The sequence below is a fragment of the Centruroides sculpturatus genome, unplaced genomic scaffold (assembly GCF_000671375.1).
Source record: "Centruroides sculpturatus isolate CEXI.00-Female unplaced genomic scaffold, Cexi_2.0 scaffold476, whole genome shotgun sequence".
Lineage (NCBI taxonomy): Eukaryota > Metazoa > Arthropoda > Arachnida > Scorpiones > Buthidae > Centruroides > Centruroides sculpturatus.
In genome coordinates, this window is record NW_019384596.1 from 329,753 (window position 1) to 355,753 (window position 26,001).

General features: G+C 32.9%; 2 protein-coding genes across 4 annotated transcripts in view; one reads left to right on the forward strand and one right to left on the reverse strand.

Moving 5' to 3' along the window:
* The first annotated feature begins 4,443 nt into the window (after positions 1–4,443).
* LOC111624885 (patched domain-containing protein 3-like) lies at positions 4,444–11,671 on the forward strand. Its single transcript, XM_023367863.1, has 5 exons — positions 4,444–4,470; positions 6,457–7,007; positions 7,222–7,676; positions 7,734–8,069; positions 8,125–11,671. Exons 1-5 carry the CDS (start codon positions 4,459–4,461, stop codon positions 9,408–9,410), a joined length of 2,640 nt encoding a protein of 879 aa, XP_023223631.1. The 5' UTR covers positions 4,444–4,458; the 3' UTR covers positions 9,411–11,671.
* A 2,532-nt stretch (positions 11,672–14,203) lies between these two features.
* Positions 14,204–26,001, reverse strand: part of LOC111624882 (la-related protein 4-like) — a 171,708-nt gene continuing 159,910 nt past the window's right edge. For all 3 annotated transcript variants that reach the window (XM_023367857.1, XM_023367856.1, XM_023367858.1), the window contains 4 exons: positions 22,955–23,282; positions 19,407–19,563; positions 17,606–17,780; positions 14,204–15,831 (listed from right to left, as the gene is read on the reverse strand). In XM_023367857.1, the coding sequence (XP_023223625.1) occupies positions 15,774–15,831; positions 17,606–17,780; positions 19,407–19,563; positions 22,955–23,282 (718 nt within the window). In that variant the 3' untranslated portion in view covers positions 14,204–15,773. The remainder of the gene's footprint in view (positions 15,832–17,605; positions 17,781–19,406; positions 19,564–22,954; positions 23,283–26,001) is intronic.

A 26,001-nucleotide genomic window follows, 5' to 3' on the forward strand; every position in this document is an offset into this window, starting at 1 on the left:
CATGGTGAACTCAGGATATATTCTTCCAATTAGAAAGTTCAGACTATGTACGAAAATTTTTTTTAATTTTTGAGTCTATCTAACAATCCATTAACACAACCACAGAAGTACCCGTAACATTGTTGAAGAAAACCTTCAATAAAAACAAATAATGAATAGGTAAAAAACTCACAATATTAAAAATGATCAAAACGTCAGCCTTTTATTTGAGGTTCTGACGTCTTTTACATTAAAAACAACAAGTCTTCTCACACTACCATCAAATAAAAGGCTGACGTTTTGATCATTTTTAATATTGTGAGTTTTTTACCTATTCATTATTTGTTTTTATTGAAGGTTTTCTTCAACAATGTTACGGGTACTTCTGTGGTTGTGTTAATGGATTGTTAGATAGACTCAAAAATTAAAAAAATTTTTCGTACATAGTCTGAACTTTCTAATTGGTAACATAAATTTATTTGTATCTAATTAGCCAATTGTTATAGCAATGCGTGTAGCCAATAAATATATTTTGAACAGAAAATGTTTTCCTTCAAAAACCTCATTAGGTTTTTGAAGGAAAACATTTGCTGTTCTCAAAAGTGGTGGTTGCTAGGCCAATTCTGTTGGCAGATTCGAATTCATCACCGTTAAAATTATAAAAATCAGTAAAATTGTTTGATGTATTTGTCACGTGGTATTTATGGTCCCTATTATATAATGACATTCCCATTTGAATAAATACATAATTATGAATATTTAATTATATAGATTTATTTTCAGAATGTAAAGGGGATTTATTTTATATAATAGTAATATCATTAACATTTCTTTAATTATTTATATCAATACGTATATTTCTATTTTCTTTCAGGCAACATATTATTGAAGATGCGTTATCAAATTATCCAAGGTGTGTCTTAATAAATAATTTAAGCTCTTTTTCCATGCTATTTTTACAAACGTAATTATTTAAAGATTTCAAATGCAAGATAAAAATATTTAAATTACTGTGAAATGTATCAATACATTCTGTTCGTGCTTAAGACTCCAATTAAAAGCGTCGATAGAAATGAAAAAAACAGGGGCTCTAGTCTATATGAGAAGTTGTCCAATGACATTTGGTGACGTCGCGGTCAGAATCGACTGTGACATCACCAAATGTCGTTCGACTCAATTCACTATTATAAAGTTGCCCGTTACGGGCTTAACAACTTCCGCATTTATTTAGCCTATAGGAAAGCACGATACAAACTAAAATAGTTACAAGTGGTGTTGTTTAGCAATATGGCGGAGAAGGCAGTAACGGCGAGGCGGTTCAAACAAACAATGTAACGGATAATCAGGTGACACGCGGAAAGTCACTTCTCTCATTGCAGACTTAGCTACGGTGAGAAGTTCTGATCTCACACAGCAGACTAGAGCCCAGATATTCTTTCTCTCGAATAAAGTGTTCAGTTTTGTAGAAGATATAGCCTATTAAAAACAGCTTTACGAGTTATAAAGGCTAACAGAAAGATCCATTAAGTGCAGCCTACCTGATATTTCTAGCGCACATTCTACGACTATAATGATTCTTTCATTGGTGAAAACTTTTTAAGTGTGTAAATTTCAATGTTTGTTTCAGTATGTTATATCATTTGATGGCATCTCGTCATTGTTTTTATTGTCATTGTATGTTAAGATATTAAATGTACTGTACTCTGTAAGCTTAAAAGAACATCTGATCCTAATCTGAGAATGGGTAGAATTCTTCAAGGAAACTGATTTAAATTTTTCAGCAAATACATCGAAATCTTAACTGAATTTTTAATGTGTATACAATTGTTATTTCTGCTTATTATATATTATACATATTACTTTGATAATATACTATGTTAATATCGATTTCAAAATATCTGTGATATGTATAAAAATTTTTCTCTACATTTTAAAATATAAATAAAATATTTATTATTCGATTAAACGTTTTTTCTTCTGCGTGTGTTTAGAACCTATTACAGTAACTTAACGAATACAGACAGAAAATAGAACTTTTTTAATACCGGTTAAAACTAAAGGATGGCGGAAAACATTCGTTAGAAGCACTCAATCTGTTGCAATAATAAATTGATATTTAATATATATCAACGTTACAATAATGTATTAATATTTGCTGAGGTTTATTTTGGAAAAAAAGAGAAAAATTACACACACAAAAGAGATGAATGATTTAACAATTATAATATGATAAATAAGTACCGAAAAATAATTATAGAAAATTATTCTTTCAAATAATTTACGGGAAAAAGTATTGTATATGAATACCGAATAGAAGTACAGTACAAGATCTAAACTTTAGGCACTACCCTAGTGTTCAGTGGTTTTATCCAATAGGCCACTGGAGGAAAACCAGTGGCCAACTGGATAAACCACTGAACACTGGTAGTTGGGCAACGTGGGGTTTTCTTTACGTCAATAACACCAAATAGGGGCCAGTTTTCCACAAAAGACCTCCCGGGAGGCATTCTCTTCGGCAGATCGGCCATGTGCCGCATTGCCTTAATTAATCGAATATAATAAGCCTTTAGGCTTATTACGTTATAAGACTATAATATACCGTCCAGTGAGAACTAAATTAGATTTTCGTTATTTAAATCAAATAGCACTGTTGTTGATCCAAGCGGAATTTAATGCCGCAAGATCAAGACAACTCTTCCCTTCCAAACCTGGACGAAAATGATAAAATGCTATTTTAATTTACGTTTTCTATCGTTTCGGCCATTTCCACGTACGAATAATAATCACGTAGTATATCGTTATTCTGCTTTTATGTTTTGTTATGAGATACTAGTCACATAGAATAGTCGATTAACATGTAATAGTCATATTAACCGGTTAGCTAAATAATGAAACAGCATTCATTGGAAATAAAGAAAAATTGTCCAAGATGAGAGAGTACTCTAAAAGGGATACATTTGTTCACTAAGATTTCACGCTCCTAAAATATTTAGGACCTATAAATAATTCAAGATGTGGAGTTTGAAATCAGCTTTATGATCGTTACGTTTTTCTTGTGGTAAATAAATATTTAATAACGAATAATTTAATTTTGATATCGATTGAATTACGGAATGACCATAACTATCCTGTAAAGGCCCTATTCGAAGCACTCGTAACCAATAAGTGGATTGACACCAAAATTTGTATACAGACTACGCAAAGTATGCGGAAAACGATTTTGTAAAAAAACAAAAAAAAAATTAGTCAGGAGTTTTTTTTTTTATATAAGAAAGTAAATGAAACAAAACAGTAAATGTCGAAGATCAACTTCAAAGTGACATTTTAACCTGTTATTTTAAACATTACGAATAAAGTCAGTGTAAACAATGACACGGATCTGAATCTGTGCGATTTCTAGTTGTGGCACCACTTAAAGAATATAGTTTATCGTGGAAATGTTGCAACTCTGGTAGACATAAATGATCGTATTGCGCTGCACTTACGAAGCGTTACTGGCGAGCAGTCGCAGTCTGCTGGAGAATACATTGTGTCATCTGCTTGAAATTTTACACCAGAACAATGGGAGATACATTGAGCTACATTCTTTACATCAGTAAACAGACTCTACAGAAGGTATATCCCTTGTGGAACAAATAAATACATTTTCATTTTGTTTATTTTCCTGTTAAAGTATACGTGTTTGAACTATTTTTTCTTTTTTGTGCAAAATCCTTTTCTATATCATTTGCATAGACTGTACAAATTTTGGTAATCACTCTGCTTATTGGTTACAGCTACAAGTGCTCTGAATAAGGAAACTTTAGTTACGGCCACCTTGTATATACATTAATATTTTTTAATGTAGATTTCTATAAATACCGATGGCGACAATGGTTTTCTGAAGATACGATAGAATCTTTTCTTTCCATGAAACCCAGCTTGAAAACAACCATCTTTACTTAAATAAGAACTAATGATAAATATGTCATTGTTTTTAACGCATCTCGTTATTGTGTGAAGTTTTTATCATTACATTCGTTCATTACGCCAAAAGTTAAATATTTTAAGTTTATTCCGTTAAAGTGTTCTCTTAAAGCTGACAGAAAGTCAATAAAATATAAAGTTCAAAATCACACCCCTTTTACGTTTCGTTCTTGTCCTTAAATATGTATCGCTGTCCATTATTCAAGAAATCGTCAAGGTTGGCAATAGCCGTCAAGGTGTAAATGTAGATAGAATATTAATGATGCAACACTTACGACCAGTTGTCCCGACGGATATCGCTTACAGTCACGAAACACGAGTATTCGGGCACAATCGATTGGAAACAACAGTGACACATCTGTTATACAACTAATAAGTAGTAATAATGACTTATTTGTTATATATTATTTCATTGTATACTTCGTACGAAGTTTAAAAGCGATTTCGATACGTGACATTCTGACATTATAGCCTACTGTACTGTGAAAATCAAATTATTCTCACGCTACAGAAATGCCTCGTAATGTAAGTAGTATTAAAATATTTGCAAGGTAAGGTGCGACGTTTTATATTAATTTTTATAATTTATTAAAATTTCAACTTTAAATTTCGTCACCAAAGGCGTGTGTAAGAGTAGAACCACTAGTGCCGTAACGCTACCAATTGTTCCGTAATTGCTCTTTTTAAAGAAAAAGATGAGTCTCGTTCGGTAATTTTTTTCTTTAAAAAAGTATGTCATAATATTATATCAAGTTACTTAAACTTATCTTTTTTATATAGCCTTGAAAAAATGTTACTTTACAAACCATTAAAAGACTTCGTTTTAATTGTAAATGAAGTTAATTATATATTTTGAATGATAAAATTTACACTATATAAATGATTACTCGTAATTAACGGGATAAACTTCATTTACAATTTAAAAAAATATATTTTTAATGGTTTGTAAAATGAGGCACTCGTGATTTATATTAATTGTTGAGTTTTCGATACTTTTCCATCCCAACAGACAATAAAAGAGTGTTATACTATTGTTTCTTACAAAGAGTTTTCGCACATCTTCTTCCTTTTTATGTTAAAATATTGCTTAAATATTTAATATATTCGAACAAGGCCGTGTTTAATAACAGAACTTTTAAATTAACTCTGCGATCCTTGAACTCGTTTCCGACTAGTTATTGACTCTTTCTTCTCTGCGAGAATTTTAAGTAGTTCGGTCAGTATACTTTATCTATATCAAGTTCTGCTACTGACTGGTGTCATTACTTTTGTCAGCTACACGTGCAAGTTTGTAAGAATGCCTTCACGTGCTGGTTTAAATGTGTTTATTTATAACTATTCACCAAGAATAAAGTGGAGGCAAATATATTTTATAGTACTAGATTTCAGTAGAAAAAAGATTCCTACGTTTTTCATACACATAAATAACAACTGATTCTTTATATCTATAATAACCATTCATTGTTACTTCGTTTCAAGGCCGTACACAATAGTGTTTTTTGGAGGTTAAACTTTTTCCGTTTGACTATTTAAAAAGAAAAATGTTATGTTAAGAAAACTATTCCTCATAACTTATATTTATTTTGACCCATTAAGTTCCTCCTAACTCTAATATATTCTGTTATTCTACACATCAATGGTTCGCAACCTTTTTCGTTTTGCATAGTGGCACATTCTTAATGGAATGTAACAATGAATTATATAAGCTAGTATCTCTTTTGCGTGTTCTTTACATGAAAATTGCAATGCCTTACATAAAATATGTTCTATGAGGTCTTCATAAACAGATACTTCTTCACAAAATTTTTTAAAGTATTATTTACGGTTTAAATTCGAAATTACGTAATCCATTATGTTGTCACTCGAAGGATGCGCGAAGTAATGTTTAGCATCACCTAAAAGAAAACATCACAAAACTATGTAAAACAGCTTCAATAAACAATTTGCCATCAAATTTTTAAGTTTACTTAAGCTTCTATTTACTCCTAGAAATGTTTTCATACTTCTGTTAGTAGAATTCCAGTCTTTAATAATAAAGTAAGATACAAAATGCTTTTCGCAAACGAAATCTCTTAATTTGTAAAGTTTGTCTTCTCTAGGAATCATTCGCACCACTTCGATAATAATTCCGAAACTTTAGGTCCTTTAAATAATCTTATTCTTCGAACACGTGGCTTATCTAGCATTGCATCCAGTCACAAAACATGTTTTGTCCTAATAGAACACGCCGTTACACGCGAAAATACCCAACTACGATTATTGCATCCTCAAGTAGATAATTTGTGAACAAATAAACATATTGGACTGTTTTGAAACAGACTTCCCTCACCTTTTCTTCTTACAATAAAATATTTTCAAAATTAGCAAAAGTAATTAGGTGTAGTACAATTATATTTTAGAGAGGTAAAAGTTTTGCCAAAAGTGCCGCGTTACATACTTGTTAGTTGAGAAATGGTTAATGTTTATTTTCATAATAATTTTTTTAATTATTAAATTTTCGCTTATCCGCAGAAGCCCAAGATGGTTTGTACTTATGTGGACCGGGCGGTCTCCGGAGCATTCGGCAAAACCGGGAGTTTCGTCGGCAGACATCCTTGGTATTTCGTTTTGCTTCCTCTGGGATTATCCGTTCTACTGGCCACGGGTTTCCTCCGAATCAACGTGGTAATCGGTATCGAACATCTGTACGCTCCCGTCGACGGAAGAACCCTGGACGATAAACTGCTGGCCACCGAGCTTTTCCCCATGAACGTCTCTTCTAATTTCGATTTGGGCCGAATGACGAGGACGGCGAAATTCCTCATCGTGTTGATCACCGCAAAAAATGGCGGCAACGTCCTGACGAAACCCGTAATGGAGGAATGCGTCCTGTTGGATAAGGCTATTCGAGCTCTGTCCGTACCAGCGGATGGAAAAAACTTGACTTACGTAGACGTCTGCTCTACGAAGAGAGGGAGATGCGTTAAAAACGACCCCGGAATATTGGCCGAAAGCATAGACGAGGTGCTTCGAGGAAAAAAGAAGATCAAATACCCACTTTACATCGACGAAAGAACTTACAGGTACGTTTAAGTTAATCTATTAAATAGCAAATGTAAGAACAAATTGCCAATACGAGTATATACGTTGTTTAATAAATCGTATAATATAGAAAAAGAATTAGACCTATAGTAATTATACCGAACAAAAATACATTTTATATAAAGTTTAGTTTCTATGTATTTGTGCTGGCGTGTTGATACGCATTTATATATATATACGATATCTTTGACGTAGTTTCGTTTTTTATGGCACCATATTGGGAGGCGTCGAATTAGATTTCGAAGACAACGTAAAATCGGCCGAAGCCTTTCGTTTCCTATATTATTTAGACGACGGCGACGGCGAAAGAAATAGACTGTCGACGTTGTGGGATGCGAAAGCGGTCGAATATTTGGAAACTCATTCGGGCGAAAATATCGACGTCAAGTGGTTTTCCAGATGGTCTTACAGCAGAGAACTGAAGAAAGTCACCAGATCGACCGCTAAGCTGCTGGTCGTCGTCTTGGTGTTGGTCGTCGTTTTCAACTTTTTCCTATTTATGAACAAGAGATGGACTCGAAGCAAACCGTGGTTAAGTGTGGCCGCCGTCTTCTGCGTGTTGTTGTCTATCGCCGCGGCCTGGGGACTGTGCGTTTATTGCGGAGTGGAATTCACCAGTGTGGTCGTCTTCGATTTTTTCTTGACCATGGGTAAGATTTTCACTTAATAGAGAAAAATGGCTCCGTGTAATAATAATTTTCCCGTAGGTCTCGCAACGAAAGACACGGCCGTGTTGATATCGGCTTGGAGAAGAACCGAAGCCACCGAAACTGTGGATAAAAGACTGGGAAAAGCTTATTCCGAAGTATTCGTGTCCGTTACTATGGTGTTTCTGATTTCTTTAATTTGCTTTTTAGTAGGATTGGCGGCTCCGTTTCGGGCCGCGAAAATATTTTGTACTTACGCGGCTGTGACCAGCCTCTTTTTCTTCTTGTACGAAATTACGTTTTTGGGAGGATGCTTGGCTCTCAGCGGATACAGAGAGAGGAAGAAACTACATCCTCTGATTTGCGTCACCGTCACGTCAAAAAAATCTAACAGAGGTACGTTGTTTTTATTTGATCCGGTTTAAACGGCGTTTACATGTTGTTTTTCCAGATGGAAGATGCTCTCTCTTCTGTTGCACGGAAAACGGAGAATGCGGAACACCCGAAGAAGATTTCTTTATTTCCTTTCGTGTATGGGAGAAATATGTATATTTCGTACAAAAACCCCTGAGTAAAATTGTAGTTTTTCTCTTGTACGCTGCCTATTTGGGTGTCGCTATCTGGCAGTGCACGAAATTACGAGTGGCGTCGGGAATCACCGATCCCTTTCCTTCGGATTCTTACATTACGACTTACTACGAACGTCATTATAAATATTACACCGCTTATCCTCACAGAGTGCAAGTAATAATAGACACTCCGTTGAACTATTCGGATCCCGTAACTCAGAATAAAATAGAAGAAGTTATGCAAAGCTTTGAAAATTCTACTTACGCCACGGGCGCCGTGTCGTCCTGTTGGCTGAAGATCTTCTTAAGTATAGTCAATAATCCCAAGAAAAATTGGTTGTTCAGAAGTTACGATTTTTCTCTGGAGGAAGAATTTATCTTTGTACTAAAAAACGTGTTTTTCAAATTGCCCATGACTGCGGATATTGCTACCGATGTCGTTTTTAACGAAGAGGAGACTCAAATTTTGGCAAGTAGATGTTTTTTTCAGACCCGTAATATTAACGATGCGGAAACCGAAAAAATGATGTTGGAAGACTTTTATAGGATCGCCGACGACTCTCCCATACCCGTTCGATTTACCAGCATGCTATTTCGCATGTACGAACTGGCAACTATCATACGACAACTAGTCTTATGGATGCTACCTATAAGTTTCTGTGTCGTTTTAATAGTGTTTTCCCTCTTCATTCCTAACATTCCTTGCATATTATTGGGTTCTCTTTCCGTCACGTCCATTCAGATAGGCGTTTTAGGTTTCTCCAACCTTTGGGGAGTTAAAATCAATTCCTTCTATTCCATAATATTTGTCATGTTAGTGGGATTGTTATCTAGTTATCTCTGCCATTTATCTTACGCCTTTTCTGCCTCGGACGAAGACACTAAAGGAAAGATGATGTTCGCTTTAAAATCTCGAGCGGCGGCCATTATCCAGAACACTCTCCTCCTGATAATCTCACCCGCGTTTTTAATGATAGCCACTAATCAGGTGTCCATAATATTTTACAAAATGTTCTTTTTGGCAGTGGTTTTCGCTTATGTTCATGTTTTGATAGTTCTTCCCACTCTTTATTCCCTGATTTTTGGATTTCGTGGGAATCAAAATAGATCTTCGCCGAATCTCTATCGGATGGACAAGGTAGCAGCCAGCGATCCTCTTAAAACATGAAATAATTGAATAACTGTTTAATTAATGCGCTTCACAATTTGGCTTTTATACTGTATTTCTGAATCTTGGAGTATTTGGACGTTAGATTTATATATAAAAGCCAAATGAAATACGAAGCCCGTTTGAAATATCGCGATGTTAATTATTCGTTATTTTCACGCAACTTCATTTTTATACTGTTTCAGAAACAATTGATTTATTTTTGTATTTTCAGCTAAAATTATTCCATTTTTCAAATAAATGATACGACTATTAAGATTGGTTTAAAAAATTCTTTGTTTTAAAGATTATGAATGTAGTCAAATCTCGGGTTTCGAACATTTTTTACGCCATATTTGCCCCGTATGCGAGTAAGATACTACACTGTGAGCCGCAATTATTAATTCGATTTAATTGACATTCGTGTTAAAAGTGCTTAACTCAAATAAAAATATATTAAATATTAGCTTATAGTGGAACCTCGGTTAACAAACTTTTATTTTGCAAAAATTCCATCTCGGATAATGAACGTAACGTTTTTTTTTTTGTTTTTTTTTTTGTCAAATTTTAGTTGCTGCTAGGCGTGCGTGAAGTAAGCATTGCTTTTCAGAGTGTTTGTGCTAATCACAGAACTGAAAAAGTTCATGTATTTAATCAATATGGCACCCAAGAAAGAAAGTGATAGTGTAGCATTAAAGAAAGAAATTATTGCAAAATACTAGAATGGCATTCGTGTTAAAGTTTTAGATGAAGCTGAAAAACTGTTGCTAGTATGGATCAATGAAAAGCAACTTGCTGGAGACAGTGAAACTACAATTTGTGAAAAGGCAAAAATTTACACAGTGACTTGTTGACCCAAACATCCAGTACAAGTGCAGACGGGCAAGACTTTAAAGTGAACAGAGGGTGGTTTGATAAGTTTCGTGGACGAACTGGCATTCACAGTGTCATAAGGCATGGGGAGGCTTCAAGTTCAGATGGAAAAGCAGCAAAAGCATTTGTGGACAAATTTGCAGAGTTTGTAAAATCTGAAGGATACGTCTCAAATCAAGTGTTTAATTGCGACGAGACTGGTCTTTTTTGGAAAAAAATACCTAGACTAACAAACAACACAAGAAGAGAAAGCACCACCAGGACAAGCCCATGAAGGACAGGCTCACCTTTTTATTTTGCACTAATGCAAGTGGTGACCTCAAAATCAATCACTTTTAGTGTACAATGCCGAAAATCCCTACGCCTTTAAGAGCAATAATGTTATGAAGTCCAAACTGCCTGTCCAATGGAAGGCAAATTGCAAGGCATGGGTAACTTGAACTTTATTTATGGATTTGCTCAGAGAAGTATTTGCTCCAATTGTCAAAAACTATCTTCAGCAAATGGATCTTCTCTTAATGGATAATGCCCCAGCAATCCACCAAATTTGGAGGAAGATCTGAATAGTGAACACGACATCATCAAAGTCAAATTCCTTCCTCCATTACTGCAATCAATGGATCAGCAAGTGATTTCCAATTTTAAAAAGCTGTATACCAAGGCACTGGTAACCTGGAAACACCTGGCGAACAATGATACGGGCTTAACCGTTAGAACTTTTTAGAAGGTGCATTTTAACATCCTGCATTGTATGAACCTTATTGACAAAGCCTGGAGTGAGATCTCGCCGCACTTGGATTCAAATTCCTCAAAGTTTCGCTCTGGGACACAAGTTGGCCAGTTTCCTCCAGGCCGACTGCACAGAGCTCTCCCGGTGTAGTTCATTGGCAAGAGTTTGGGATTAGATGATACAGACTTGGAGTTGATAAAGGACCATCAAAACGAACTATCCACAGAAGAGCTAGTTGTCTTGCAGGAAGAACAGGCGAAAGAGAGATACAAGAGCAGCTCTTAGGGAAGAAATCACTGGTGCCGAGATCAAGGAAATTTGCAGGAAATGGAATGATGTGCAGGAATTTATTAGCCAAAACTTTGTTAGGGTGGTGGTTCTCGATAGGGTCATTAATTTAATGAACGACAATGCGATATCGCATTTTAGAACTTTTTATTAAAAGAGTAAGACAATCAACTTTATACAACTTTCGTGTTCCTTATCAAGAGAGACCTCGACTCGAAGAATCTCCCGATGCAATGTTACCCGATATTTTTACCCTTTCAAGAATTAAACTTCGTACAGTACATCTCCACTCCTATGCCACCAATTTGCTGCTGTAACGATAGATACTACGTTTTCCTATATTTTCAAAGAAAACCCATTTTACAAATAAAATTTAAGAGGCTAGAACGGATAAATTGTATTCGCATTAATTTCTATGGGAAAAATTGCTTCGGTTAACGAACAGTCGCGGAACGTATTAAGTTCGTTAACCGAGGTTCCACTGTATATTATAACATTTAGTACTTATTAATACTAGGTAGCCGGTTAAAACTAAAAATAATAATTAAAATTATGACCTTTAATTTTGATTTCGCTTTTAGTTTCGGTGTGTATAAAGTACTGAATCAGGGTAGGCAACCCCGGATATGTCGGCCTTCCCTTTAACACCTGGCGCTCAATGCTCAGCTAAACAAACTTCATATATTTTTTTTTTTTAAATCTTTAAAAGTCTAGCAACGAGAGTTGCTTAACTTTCCCGGTTATGAGTTACTAAGCAAAAAAGTCTGTGGCGCCATCTGTTACGAAATGTTTTTATAACAAAAGCTGCTATTTTTAATAACTATATAATGGCAAAAGGCTTAATTTTGATTGTAGGGATAAGATTTATAATTTAAAAAAAAGTATAAATGTTAATGATTTTATTCGTTGTTAAGTCCTACGCCTCTCCCCACTCTCGAACTTTCCACCACCAAAATTTAATAGCATCGATGCCCTCCATATACGAGCCACCATGCCAAATTTCGTTTCGTAATATCTCGGGATGGGATGAAGATAAAGCGAAATCGACGCAAACACACATCCACGGAATTTTTTTTGTCGGTTTTTTACTACTCGAGTGTCAAATTTGACACATTCCAATACTTTTCCTCATATATACATAACAGTCGGGAAAGTAAAATATACTCTTTATTGGTATTTACTGTCGATGGGTAGGGAGAGGTGACTTATTGAATCTCCAAAATGTGACGGTCGAGCGGTCAAGGTGGCAACCTACCGCTCTGGGGGACCCGGGTTCGAATCTGGACGGGTCGATAAATCCCCAGGAATTTTTCGTCGGGTCCCGTCCCTCACCACCCGGTCGCTTCATCGTGGGCCTGGCCGAATCCGTAACGGGCTTGAATAGAGGCCCTCTTAGTGCACACGGGGCGGAGTTAAAAAAACTCCATAATGTAATAGAATCGAAGTTTTTGATAGATAATCGGGATGCTATTGCTAACTCGATCGCAGTAACAAAATAGCGTCTAAAATGCAATTTTGGGGTTTTTTGCCCTTGTAAAATTTTAGGAAATAAAGACAAGGTTTCGATTGCCGATAGATACTCAAATCCCAGGATAAATTATTTCACTGAAAATTAACACTAAACATTTTCAATTTGTCCGAAAAGGATACTATTATTAAAGTTTACCGTATTTGTTCTGTAAATTACAATATCGCCGACTTTCGTTCGTCCGCATTTTTCCCGTTCAACGTTAACATTCGTCCGTATACTTTTCTATAATGATCAATTTTTCATATATTTTACATTAAAAAACAATTGAACATAGTAAAAAGAAGTAAGCAAAATTAAATCTAAACTAAAAAAGCCGTGTATAATTTACTCTCTTTACCGAGTTCAATTAAGTTTCCGGGCGCTTCTAACTTTCCAGAATTGCCATTCCGATTCATAGAATATTTATATCCAGATATATTTCTATTGGCTTAAAATTTTTGTATCATCGGTACGTCAGCTAAATAGAAAACGTTTTTCAAGAGACTCGTTACGAACTCGGCCCGATGAAATTACGAATCGATGCGTTCTTCGGCTTTAATACAAAACTCGATCTAACGATAAAACTACTTATTTTCGACTTAAGTGTCTATCGAACGTCATTTATTGCATTTTTTATACACGTACAAATGTAGAAAGCTTCGGAGGGTGCGTGCTGATTTAATACACTGACGCAACAATTCATATCACTTCTTAAATATTAGATATAAATGGCCGAGGAACAGTCTATTGAAACCTATTAGAATAAAAAAAAAAACTAACATATTTCCCGAATAGGCGAAGCTGTTTTCTTAATGTAAATTTTAGAATGCGATAAAAAAAAAAAAATGTTTACGTCGATCGATTTTAAAGTGCATCATTACAAATTTTGAATACCTCTTACAATATCATTAAATAATATCATTAAATAATAATCGCTCGATATTAGTTTTAAGTGATAATACAATCAAATTACAAAGTTTAATTTACAGAATGCGAAATGCATTCATTTTTGCACGCTCGCTCCATTTGACAAAATAATTTATGGAAACACACGATTATTAAAAATAACTTTTAAAAATAATGCACGTTCATGTAATACGTATGAACGCGCACTCGTGGGAAGAATGACAGTATTTTTTTTGACGGGGTGGACACTCGGCTCTTATACGGAGAGAGATTGATGCCTTTTCTCCAAGGTCGCACTCCCCGTATAAGAACCGAATTTAATTGTCTTAAATACTGATATTTCAAAAGAATTGTTTCACTCGACGCGACGGTATTTCGTTTATTATGTACTATTACTACTACTTTCAGAACTGAATAATCGTGAATTGTTTTAACGAACAAGTTCACAGTTAAGTTTCATATAATAAATAAATAATGGTGTAGAAATAAGAAAGAAAAACAACTCAATTGCTCTTGCCAGAAGACATTTTACTGACCGCTGTGTATTTTTAACAGTAGGAAACTCAACAATTGGTAACATACCAAACCCAACCAACATCTTAGGCCACATTTGGAAAGACAATGGTAAATATAGCCATTGGTTTTGACAAATGATAAATTGATATTGATGATTTTTTTTTGCATTTTTTTTTAAATATATATATATATTATACTGCATTTCCTTCACTTGCGTGAAGAAATTCGTCGATTAACAAATACTTCAATACTTTTAATCTGCATTTATCTTTCTGATTTTTGGATTACACAATACATTAATTAGCAACCCGTGTTGTACAAAGTTAAGAACAATCCATTGCCAGTCTGCAATGTTATATTCCCATCCAGTGCCTACTTACTATTTCCTGAAACTTAACATGTAATACTTTCGAGGCATTACAACATGTACAGCTGCACATTGGATTTTCCCCTCTTGTAATAGCACAAATACATTTTTCACAAGAAGCCCATTACGAATAATTTTACTGACGCATTTTTTTCTCTCTCTTATTGAATTTATGGTTTTTTTTTTTAATATTTTTCTTCTAACATCAGGCTAACTATTTTTGTTTAGCTTTTTTTATTATGTAGCTTTTTTTTTAAGTACACACAAAGCTGCTCCCCACTCTTGGGAAAATGGCCCATGCTCTGTATTCCTACATTTTTTTTTTTCTGCATGGGGTGCCATTGACATTAATACATCTACAAGATCTATGACTACTATTGTATTATACAGTTTTCGGGAGTGCAGAAGGGTGGATACATCACATTTTTTTCAGTGCTATCTCACTGAAATGTATACTGATATATATATTTATATAATCTTTCTGCATCTCTCATGAAAAAGTCCATTCATTTGAAAATTTTGCGGACATTAACTGGCCGCTACCAGAAATTATGGACAGTACCACACCGACTGCTGGCACCATGTCAATTTGTTTTTTAAAAAGCACATGATACAAAGCAACAACAGAAAATTCAAATGGAAGTTCAATTTGTACACAAACAATGTCAGTGCAAACAGTTTACTTGGGCTACGATACAGTTAGTTTTTTTTTTTCTGTACATATGTTTCTAATGTCACCGGCTCTATCGTTCAAAATTACAATTCGATACGAGTGCATCCGTAATACAGAAAGACGTTGCTGGCAAAAGCTTAATTTTTTTAATCATCTATTCCACCTATTACCTCTTATTTTTTTTTAATCTTTATATTATAATATAAAGTAACTCAAATTTACATTTAGCCCATTTTAAACTGATAACTTGTTCACCGAGGAAACTTGCTATGCACGACTGTTTTCGTTTGAAACACCGTTTAGTGTTATAACGATTAAAATGTTTGATGCGTTAGACAAAATAGAAGCTCAAAAATACAAATTTAACGATCACTTTTTAGCAAGCTGCTGAAAAAAATAACAGAATTGTTTAGAAAATATTTTACTCTAGCACCAGCTTATGGCAAAAGTCATTGAGTGTTTTAATCGGTATAACGTCTCGAGGAAGAGAGTTCCAACGACCACAGCATTGTGCAAAAGATTCATACTGACCCTGTACTTTTTATATAGATGCCACAGGCTCTTTTAGGGGCAAGTTTCCTGTAATGGAACAAATTTATCATTAATATTAGGCTATTATACAAATCATAAAAATTTCATCATGGAATACAATGAATATTCATACATTTTGTCAATCAATTAGTTTTCATTCTTAAAAATTTAATACTTAGAGTACAATATAATAATTGTTTTCTTCTTCCTTTAAAGACAATATTGCTAAACAATTTATTTAGGCTGAACTGCAAACTTTTAGACTAGATAAAATATAAGAAAATACTTTGGTTGCAGTCCCACAATTTTTTTTTCATTTGTTATTTGTATTGAATGAATGCTCATGAAAAATAAATATGTGAAGCATCGAAGTTAACTGTATTTGGTACAAAACATGAAAATAATATAAAGAAATGAGAAAAAAAAATTCATCACAAGCACTGTGCAGATAATAATAAACTTTTGATATGGAAATTGACAGTGTTATAAAATTGATTGCACAGAAAATTTGATCTGTATTAATTGCAGAATTTTGTGAAAATTTGGGTGTTTTAGTTAATTTTTTTCTTTTAAGATAATGCTCATAACATTCATTAATCACTGCCAATAAATCTTTCTAATTATTAATGAAAATAACGATTATTGAAATATGGACGATGTTGTTCTGCATTGTTTTAATACTATTTGACGCCTATGTAAATTCACTATTATCCCAAACAGTATATTTATGCACTGATTAAAAAAACCTCAATGGATAGTGATATAAACCCTAATGTAACTAGTTTTCTTTAGTTTGTTTCTTTGACAGAAAAGAGGGAGGACAAAATTGACGCAAGGCAGTGACTGTACATTTTGTTGTTGTTTTTTTGTTAAGTTGAATTTTTTCTTTCAGCACCAAAATAATCCCCAACAATTGCAATATATTACTCTAAAATTTTTACAATTAAACTTGCAAGTATTTATTATTGTTATTTTTATTGTTATATGTTTAATTTTGGCAAATTTAAAATGCAAAAATTAAAATGCATGTTCTGCAGCTAATCACACAGAAATGGCATCTGAAAGAGCAAAGTTATTGCTAAATGTATTAAACAGCAACAGTTACATGCAAAATATAATGCAATTATTTGTGGTTAATAACTTTAATTCTTTTCAGTTAATTTTTCCCTCTGTTTACTATCAGTGGTCAGTTGCAAATTGCTCAAAGAGATGAACACGAAACTGCAAAAGTGAAAACAAAGTTAATTCTATTACTTAGTATAAACACAAAAAATATTTTGCATTGAATTTGCAATATTTTTTTTCTTTTTTAAAACAGAATTAAGCATTCATATATCTACCCCAAACTTATCACACTTTCATATGCTACTAAGTTTACTAAAGCTAACCAAAGGTAGCACAGAAATATTAAACACAACTAAATCACTAATTGTATTTTCTTTTGGGAATAGTTATTTTACATATAGGCACCATTGATAGAGAAAATACTTGATATTCTTTCTTCCAGAAGGATATATTCTTGCTTCCAGACAGTCTATACATATTTAACCCCCTTCTTTGTCCATAGTCAAATGGCTGTAATTGCAAATGCAGCCATGATTAAACTTGCGAGGTTGGTTGATTTTTAAATTTTAATATTTTTTTTTTAATTTTTTTAAACTTTTTGTGACAAATCTTCACATCCCATGACAGAACTATCTGTACCAAAAAGTACTGCATCTACTGTATGTGAAATCACAGTCACATTTCTAAACCACCATTTCTCCCATCTGGAGAATGCAAATAGTGAAACCAATAGCAAAATCAGTCATGAACTGTTTACTTGATGGGCTTCACATCAGTGCTTGGGCCATCTCCACGAATTTCTTCTCTGTTCAAGTTTTCAGGATGACGAACTGATTCAGAAGAATTAACAAATCCAGTCCTGCGTTCTCTAAAGTCCCTTAATCGAGAACGCTGATCAGCAAATCTTCCTTTAGAAAATTCTCTGAAGTTTCCTAATAAAAAAAATTGATATATTTTATATATGTATGTATATATGAACAAACTATATTTAATAGCAAATGTGTGTTGATATCATCTTACTTTATCGACACATTATTTTATTGATAATTATGACATTTAAATAAAATTAGTCATTTAATTTAGCATAAATTATGTATATATGAGAGGAAAAAATAAGCAAATATTCTATTAAAACAGCCAAAGAAACATTAATGTTATGAATCTCTTGCATATATTTTTAATTATATGAATTATACAGTATATTTTGATACTTATTCCTTATTTTATAAAGGAGTAAACATCAAAATGTCATGCATAGCCAGATTCATAGTTCATTTACAACCAGTGATCTTTAATCTGCCAATCATACAAGTCTGACATTGCACTCCATTAAAACTGGAAGTCCTCTTGCTTTGAAAACTGAATTGTACTTACACAATATTTTAATTTAGAAGCGTCAAAATCTGCATACATTTTGATATTTATAATAAATTTATTGAAAACTATTTTTTGCCAAAATACATATAATTTCAAATGAAAAGGAATTACTGATGCATAACAAGTAATTTACTGGAAAACTTTGATTTAACACAATACCATCTGTTTGAAAGTTACTAGGAAATTCACTGGACAATGTTTTGTCTTGAATCCAACCTGAGGTTCCAACTCCTTTGGCTGGTAAGAAATGAATGAAAGAATACTAATGAATCATTCTACACTTTTGCTTTTTATTCAATCACGTGCTTCTTCTATTGTATACACAAATCAAACTGAACTTTAAATATACAAAATAGAACATTTTGCCATCATCAGTGCCCTCATACAATTTGAACAAAATATAGCTATATGCATAAGTAAAATGCAATATTTAAAATTTTTGATATTGTAAAAGAATAGTTCAACTTCTATTGCTATTATTGAAATTTGAACTGTTTGTTACACAGTCCCAATATATGTTTTTTCCTCATTTTTACCCCACAAACTGACAATTCTTCCATTGTTTTGGCAATGGTATATGTGAAGAATAGAAGTATTTTGACTAGTGTCAGAGCTCTGTGCATTGTGACAGCAATCAACAGACTGTTCAGAAATTCTGAATCATCTAAAATGTACAGTCTGTCACTGACTTATCAACACTTTTTGCTATTTTAAAAGGATGTCTTCAGAGACAAGCTATTACATGAACATTCTGAACTCGAGAGTTCATCATGCCATGTTTTCAACACCAGTCAAATACTTATTTTGCAGGCATTCCATAATTGCCAAAACAACAGGAGAGGAGTCAGAGTATGAAGGAGAACTCAAAGAGAAAACTGGTATCATGTAACACAAACAGTTCCATTGCTATTACTGAAATTCCAGACTGAAGTTGAACTACCTTTGTACAAAGTCATCTTGTAATTTTTCAAATAATATTGACAAAAATCTGACAAAATCTGTTCTAAAAGTTTATTATCTATAAAAGGACAAGTTATGATTATTTTGTATCTTTTTTATTAACTAGCCAATATTATACATAACTGACAGAATATCTAAATTTATGGCAAAAGTTAATTTTTTTCTTTCTTATTTTTAAGGAATCATTAAATTTTAATAATTCAACATCATATATTCCTTACTTGGTGCAGGCTGCCTGCTCTGAGCTTCTTGTTGTCTTAAGCGAGCAGCAGCTTCTTGCCTTTCTTTTTCTTTCAATTCCTGGGCAAGTTTTTCTACACGTTCTTTTGCTCGTTGTGCTACTTCTGAATATGTCAGTTTCCTCATAGGTTTATCATCCTAATCACAATAAAAATAAATAAATATGTTTTCTTCATTATAAGAGTCATACATGATGTGTATTTTATAAACAATTAGGATATGAAAAAAACATTATATTTAACTAAATTCTTTGCTTGTTTTGAAATGATTATAAATTACTGGAAAACCTCATTTAATGCAATTACACACACGACTTTATGACTTATTGTTGGTCCCTTTACAGTTGTATAATCCAGAGAGGTGTGTGTGTGTGTGTGTGTGTTCATTGGTCCCTTCAGAGTTGTGTAACAGAGTATACAACTCTAAAGGGACCAACGATAAAAGTCATAAAGTCATTTAAGTGAGAGTTGTAGAAAAAAGATTGACAAACTTAAACAAAAACTGTTAAAAATATAACAGTTTCCCTTCCAGTATTGATTACCACAGCTAAAAGCATTTTATTTTGAATTTAAAGGAAACAATAAAGTTAAATCTAGCAACATTACTACCTATGTCACCCAAAAACTAATGTGCATATTCAAGTTTTGCTGTAAAGCGCACTTGTGAGGCCAAAGTACAATACTCTATTTTTCTTGGTGTTAAAATCTCCTTAGGGTGTAAACCAGAAGTATGTGGATTTTGGAAATTTCACTGGCTATATGAAGGTAACTGACATAGTTTGACCATCCCTGATACACATTCTATCTATTTGTCAAAATTTGGAAAAGGCTTTTTGCAGTTTCCATTTCTTAACATAATATAGTATGATACTCACACCAAGTAATAGTAATTATTAGTATATTTTTATATTGAACGTTCATGTTCAATAAAAAAACCTCTTATTCGCCTGAACACGTCAGAAATAAATTCTTCGAAAGCCCTCGAAAAGAAAAATATTTAGTAACGCTGCACACAGTGAGCTCTACTTCCTATTAATTTGGAAAATACGCATGTAAATAAGTTACATACCAATGATGTTACCACTTGTTTTATAGTCAGCACCCATTCTCTTTTTAAAATCAGATCTTTTTAAAATCCAGTATGATAATCCTCTTTGCTTTATCATCTTTCTAGGCACCTGTTTGGCCTATAGCACAGGGACCTCACTCAGTTCTTATGATCAACAATCATGACAGTAAAGTGAGAGAAAAATACATTAGTCAGAAACTTTTGTAGGGGTGTAAAACTGAGTCATTGAAATGAAAGATTTTAAATATATTATCATCTCTCCTAGGCTTCAGCCAAGACCAATGAAAAATGTTGCATAAGTGAGACATTACTGTATATGTATAGCTGTGTGTATGTATACACACACACACACACACACACACAGCTATAATGTATGTAAGATCATTAAAATTAAAGAGTAATTTTGCTAATACTTATTTAATGAATAATTATACTTTATTTAAATATTTTGCAAAATAGTAAACAATGTTATTTGAAGTGTTAATATTTTCCATTCTTGCTTATAATTTAGGTGCCAAATCAACTAAGATCTCTGTACTTCTAACTTCTTTTCATATTAGGATCTAAGTCAAACAAAATTTCCTTGGCACCAGCAATATGATCAAGTTAAAGTATTCTTGTAGTTAATCCTTTAGTTGTAACATTCACTTCTTGTTCACATTCATGTAATACATGTCACCACTGTTGTGCTCTATTGCAGCTTCATGATTTAAGTTTCCGTCCTTCAGATTGCAATGTCTTATGTAAGGTTATAATAGTCTCCACTCTCTTTTCTTCTCAAATTAATTGAACATACCCAATCTTTTAAAACTTTTGCCACAAGCTTTGAAAGCTTACTTGTCAAAAGTTTAAACTATAGGTAGAACAAAACATTCCTACCCCTTTCAGTGTTTTGAAGTATGCCTATGGGAAGAGAATGACAGAAAAGAGAAGACATTCTCTCACTCTTCTGTTCTCATGAAGTACGAACTAACCTAAAGTGTTTGATAGTATCAGAACTTTACCTTTATGCTGGAAATTTTTATTTACAATAGTCACAAAACGATTTTTGGCCCTGTTTATGAACCCTCATCAGGTAGTCTATCTTTCCATTCTAGAATAACTCAAATTCTCCAAATGCTTTCAAATCAAATTTTTGAAAATATCAAACTTCACAATTGAATCATGTATCAGAGGCAAACAAGTAGTTGTGTTTTCTTTTCATTTTTCTAATTTCTTTTATAATGGAAAATATCTCCAAGCTGTCGGGAAAGTTTCCACATGTCTATAATTTAAACATAAGCTTAGAAACAAATGCAGAACTTGATTTTTTTTAATTGCCATTATGAGAGACTGAACCTCTTATGATTTTAGATTCCTCATTTGACTGTTCCTTGTACATTTACAATTGTTGCTGGTGCTGTATTACCTTTCCTGACATTGTATTGATGTTCTCTAATTCTGGTCCTTAAATTCCTCCTGGCAACTCAACATATGCTTTTTTTTTTTAGGTCCAGATCTTCATTGACTAATGAAACCCTATAAACTCCTGCTGAAGTTTGTCTGGAAGTGGGTCTGTGTCATTTCTACATATACTAAACGTTAGGGGCCCTTTTGTAGATCAATGTGGTATTCTTCCATTTAGCTACTTCCTCATCTGTGATTTTAAGTTTATTAGCTGTGTGATCATTTGCTTTTTCTATCCTTTTAATCCTTTCTATTTCCAAATCCTTGTCCATCCACCACACTTGTGCTGTATATGTGAAATCAGAAAATTATGCTGTATATTTGAAATCAACACACATCATCTAAGTTCTAAATGCTGAGGCTTTGTACTTGGCAGGGTCATTTAAGTCTGTGGGGATGTATAGGGAGCTGAATGTTGTTTGATGAACATCTTGATGATTTGTTCCTTTCCTAGAGTTATGAAATGTACCATTTTGACTTTTATGCTCAAGATTTAATTTTAATTCTTCTTCATTTTCATTAAACTTTTCCAAAAAGCTTGCAAATCAGAATAAATTAAAAGAAAATGCAAGTAGTTTGCCTTGACAATACACGATTCGATTGTAAAGTTCAATATTTTCAAATATTTGATTTGAAAGCATTCAAAGATTTTGAGTTATTCTAAAATGGAAAGCTAGAACACCTGACAAGGGTTTATAAATGGGGTTGAAAAATGTGACTATTATAAATAAAAATTTCCAGTGTAAAGGTAAAAGTTGATAGTAAATGATCCTTTAAATAATAATTATAATCAATGAAAGATATTAAATTTAGTCTTAACCAAATTGTTACGGTCTAAGACAATTTTTATTACTACTATAAAATAATCTATAAACAATGTCACCTGTTTAATTAACCTGTCACTCTCAAGAAAAGCAGCAAAAGAAAAATTTTTCAGTTTAATTTTTTTTTATAAATTATCCCGCAAGATCTTTTGCTTATCATTGTATTTGTTTAAATTCAAAATAAAACCAACCTCTATATTTGGAGGTGTTTCACTTTCTAAATGCCCATTAAATGTGATATGACTCTCTTCTATTTCAAGAGATTTGTTCACAGTTGGTTTTGTCATCACTTTTGATGTGGTCAACAGTTCTTGAATATTTATCATGGATGCACTTTGTGGGGGTGATGAGCTGCAACTTGAAACAACACAACTAGGTTTATTGACAGGTGATGAGGGAGCAACGGCAGTGGCAGTTGGTATGACTGGTGAAGGACTGACAGTTTCAGATTCCTCCTCTTGAGTTTCTGGAAATGTGTCTTCATTTATATCATCTTGAATATTAACAAAATTTTCTACACTGAAAAATAAATTGAGTTTATTAATATAAAATATCAATTGATAATTAAAAATATTTTGAATTTACAAGTATACTTTGATTTATGTACTNTTTTTTTTTTCTTCTTCCTAACTTCTCTTTCTGAAACTGATAACCATAAAAACGGTAAATCGATTAGTCCTTCATATAATACATCAGCTCTTGGGTGATTTTTGAGTCTAGCAAAAAGAATTAATTTTTCTAATTTACATCGTTTCTATTCTTTAGAAAATGTAGATTGAAATGTTAACTATTAAAAATTAAAGGGGGGAATATCATGTTCAATAATATATCAGAACAATTAACGTTTTAAAATATTTTTACCTTATCTTGCTTACATATTTTTTGGCTAAATTTTTGTCAATCTGAACTGACATTAACAAGTTAACATAGATTCACTCTCTTGGTGAGTAGGTAATAGACATGTTCAAAAAATTTAACCCATGAGTTAAAACTTGATATAAACTTAAATACATCATTATTATTGTTCTAATTTTTTTTAACATATTAAAGTATTCTTATTTGTACATCTATTCTCTAACATTTGAGCTCTAAGAGTTTGTTTGAATACATTATTAAATTCATGAACCTCATGAATCTTTAAACAATAAAGAAAAGTTGTATGTACAGTTTGCACAAGCAATTATAAAAAACTAGTGTCTTTATACATATATTGTTATTTTACTTTACATGGAAATTGAAATTTTATAAAATAAATTATATTAAAATTTATAAGCTAAGACTCAAGGAATTTGGTAAAAAATATGAAACAAGAAATTTAAAAATTATTTTAGTCTTTTCCAAAGTAAGAATAAAGCTGATAATCATTATTCTACCAATATATACAAAAATAGTTGTAAGTTCATTGCAAAACAGAATATAATATACATGGTATTTACAAATGATTTATATGGTATTTATAATTTGTTAATAAAATGTTATACTATACTTATAAATCATATCATATATACAGTAGCTCAATTTTTTATGTATACAGTTTTAGTATGATTGGTTTTGATGTTAGATGACCAGATTTGATACCAGATCCAAAATGGCGACCATGTAGCAGAAAGTAACGTGTGCTGTAGTATTACGAGCAAAATTGCCAATAATCTTGCAAAGACATTTCCACTTAGAGTATAAACATGATCCTCCTGGCAAGGACACCAAGTGTTGGTATCAACAATTCAAGAACATAGGAAACATGGAAAAGAGGAAAAGTTCCATCAGACCACCAGTTGGAAAGGAGATTGTTAGTAGTGAATCTTCATCAGTGAGTTTACTGTGACAATTAACACATCTTGACATGCTATGATGTTATGCCATAAACAACTGGAACACCAGAAACTAGATGTTTACTTTTAACATGATTATTCTCCATCACGCTGGGCATTGTCAGTGTAAACCTGTCTAGAATGACAACTTTCTTGACCATTAAATTGACAACCATAATCACCAGACCTTACATCCCTGGATTTTTTTTCTGGGTATATGTGAAAGGCTGTGTGTATGCATCCAAAGTGCACTGCACTAGTGAATTTAAGTAACAAATTATGGAAGTCATCCAAATGGTTACTAAGGAAATTATGCAGAGAAGTGGAAAATGGAATGTTGGTTGGATGTTGTTCACATTACAAATGGCATCCATATTGAATCCTTCTAAAGATGCATGTTTTTGATAAAACTGAGCTGCTGTATGATTTGATATATAATACAACTTTCTAAGTTATTTGGTTTATTTATAATTTGTTACACATACATGTTAACAGTTTAAACAATTTAAAACATTTTAATCTATTTAGAATTTTCAACATTTTTGCAAACAATTTTAAATCATTTAAAAACAAGACATGTGACATGTCTGAATTATCACTGCTTAGCTGAAATGACAGTGATAGATACTCAAAATCCAGCACATTGGCTCCATTCTTCTTCTGGGAAATACTATAAACAAAATGTACTATGGAAGTGTTGAAGTGTATCACATGAGGCATATATACTGGAGTCTACTGCTAAGCAAGACAAAAGTCAAGGCATAGTTATAGAAACAAATGTTTTGTTACTTGCTGTTTGTATATGTATCTGTTTAAGAATTTCCCAACTATATGACACGTATTTACTATTACAGCCTTCTGTAGTGTAATATATGTACTGTCGAAGCCCTAATATTTCAAGACTGTAGCATGTGGCATAATATCCATTTCCTATAGTATTTCTTTTTTAGAGCTGTCAATGAATGGACTATTTCCAATCATTCTAAATATTACAGATCAACTTGTGGTTTTAAGCAGAGCAAGACATTTCTTCCTAGTCTGCTTTCTGGGCAAACTAAAAATTTATCATCTTTTAATAGGAATCATTCTCTTTTCTGATTGGTTATCTGAGACTTTCATAAACATCTGTGCTGACTGAAACTTTTCTCCTTAGATTTTTTGTCACTTTTGAAGATCTGCTGAGAAGACTCCTCTGCATCTCATTTGAATGTGCACAGATCTTTGCTCAGACAAGTTCATCAGTTTTTTTTTTTTTTGGAACCCTGGTGACATCCCTTATCTTTCCATCTGAAGTCTGCTGTCTTCATTTTAAAGAGATTAGATTTCTGGAAGTAATCTCTTGCAGAATGCACAATGGTGGGAGCTGGTAGGTCAAACACACCATTGGCGTTTAGTCTACCAGCTCCAACCTGCAGAAGAAATCATAT

What these genes read in the sequence shown, in the direction of transcription:
- LOC111624885 (XM_023367863.1), top strand. An exon ending in ATCGACGAAAGAACTTACAG is followed by an intron (nt 7,008 to 7,221) that starts GTACGTTTAAGT and finishes TCTTTGACGTAG; the next exon opens with TTTCGTTTTTTATGGCACCA. An exon ending in CGATTTTTTCTTGACCATGG is followed by an intron (nt 7,677 to 7,733) that starts GTAAGATTTTCA and finishes ATTTTCCCGTAG; the next exon opens with GTCTCGCAACGAAAGACACG.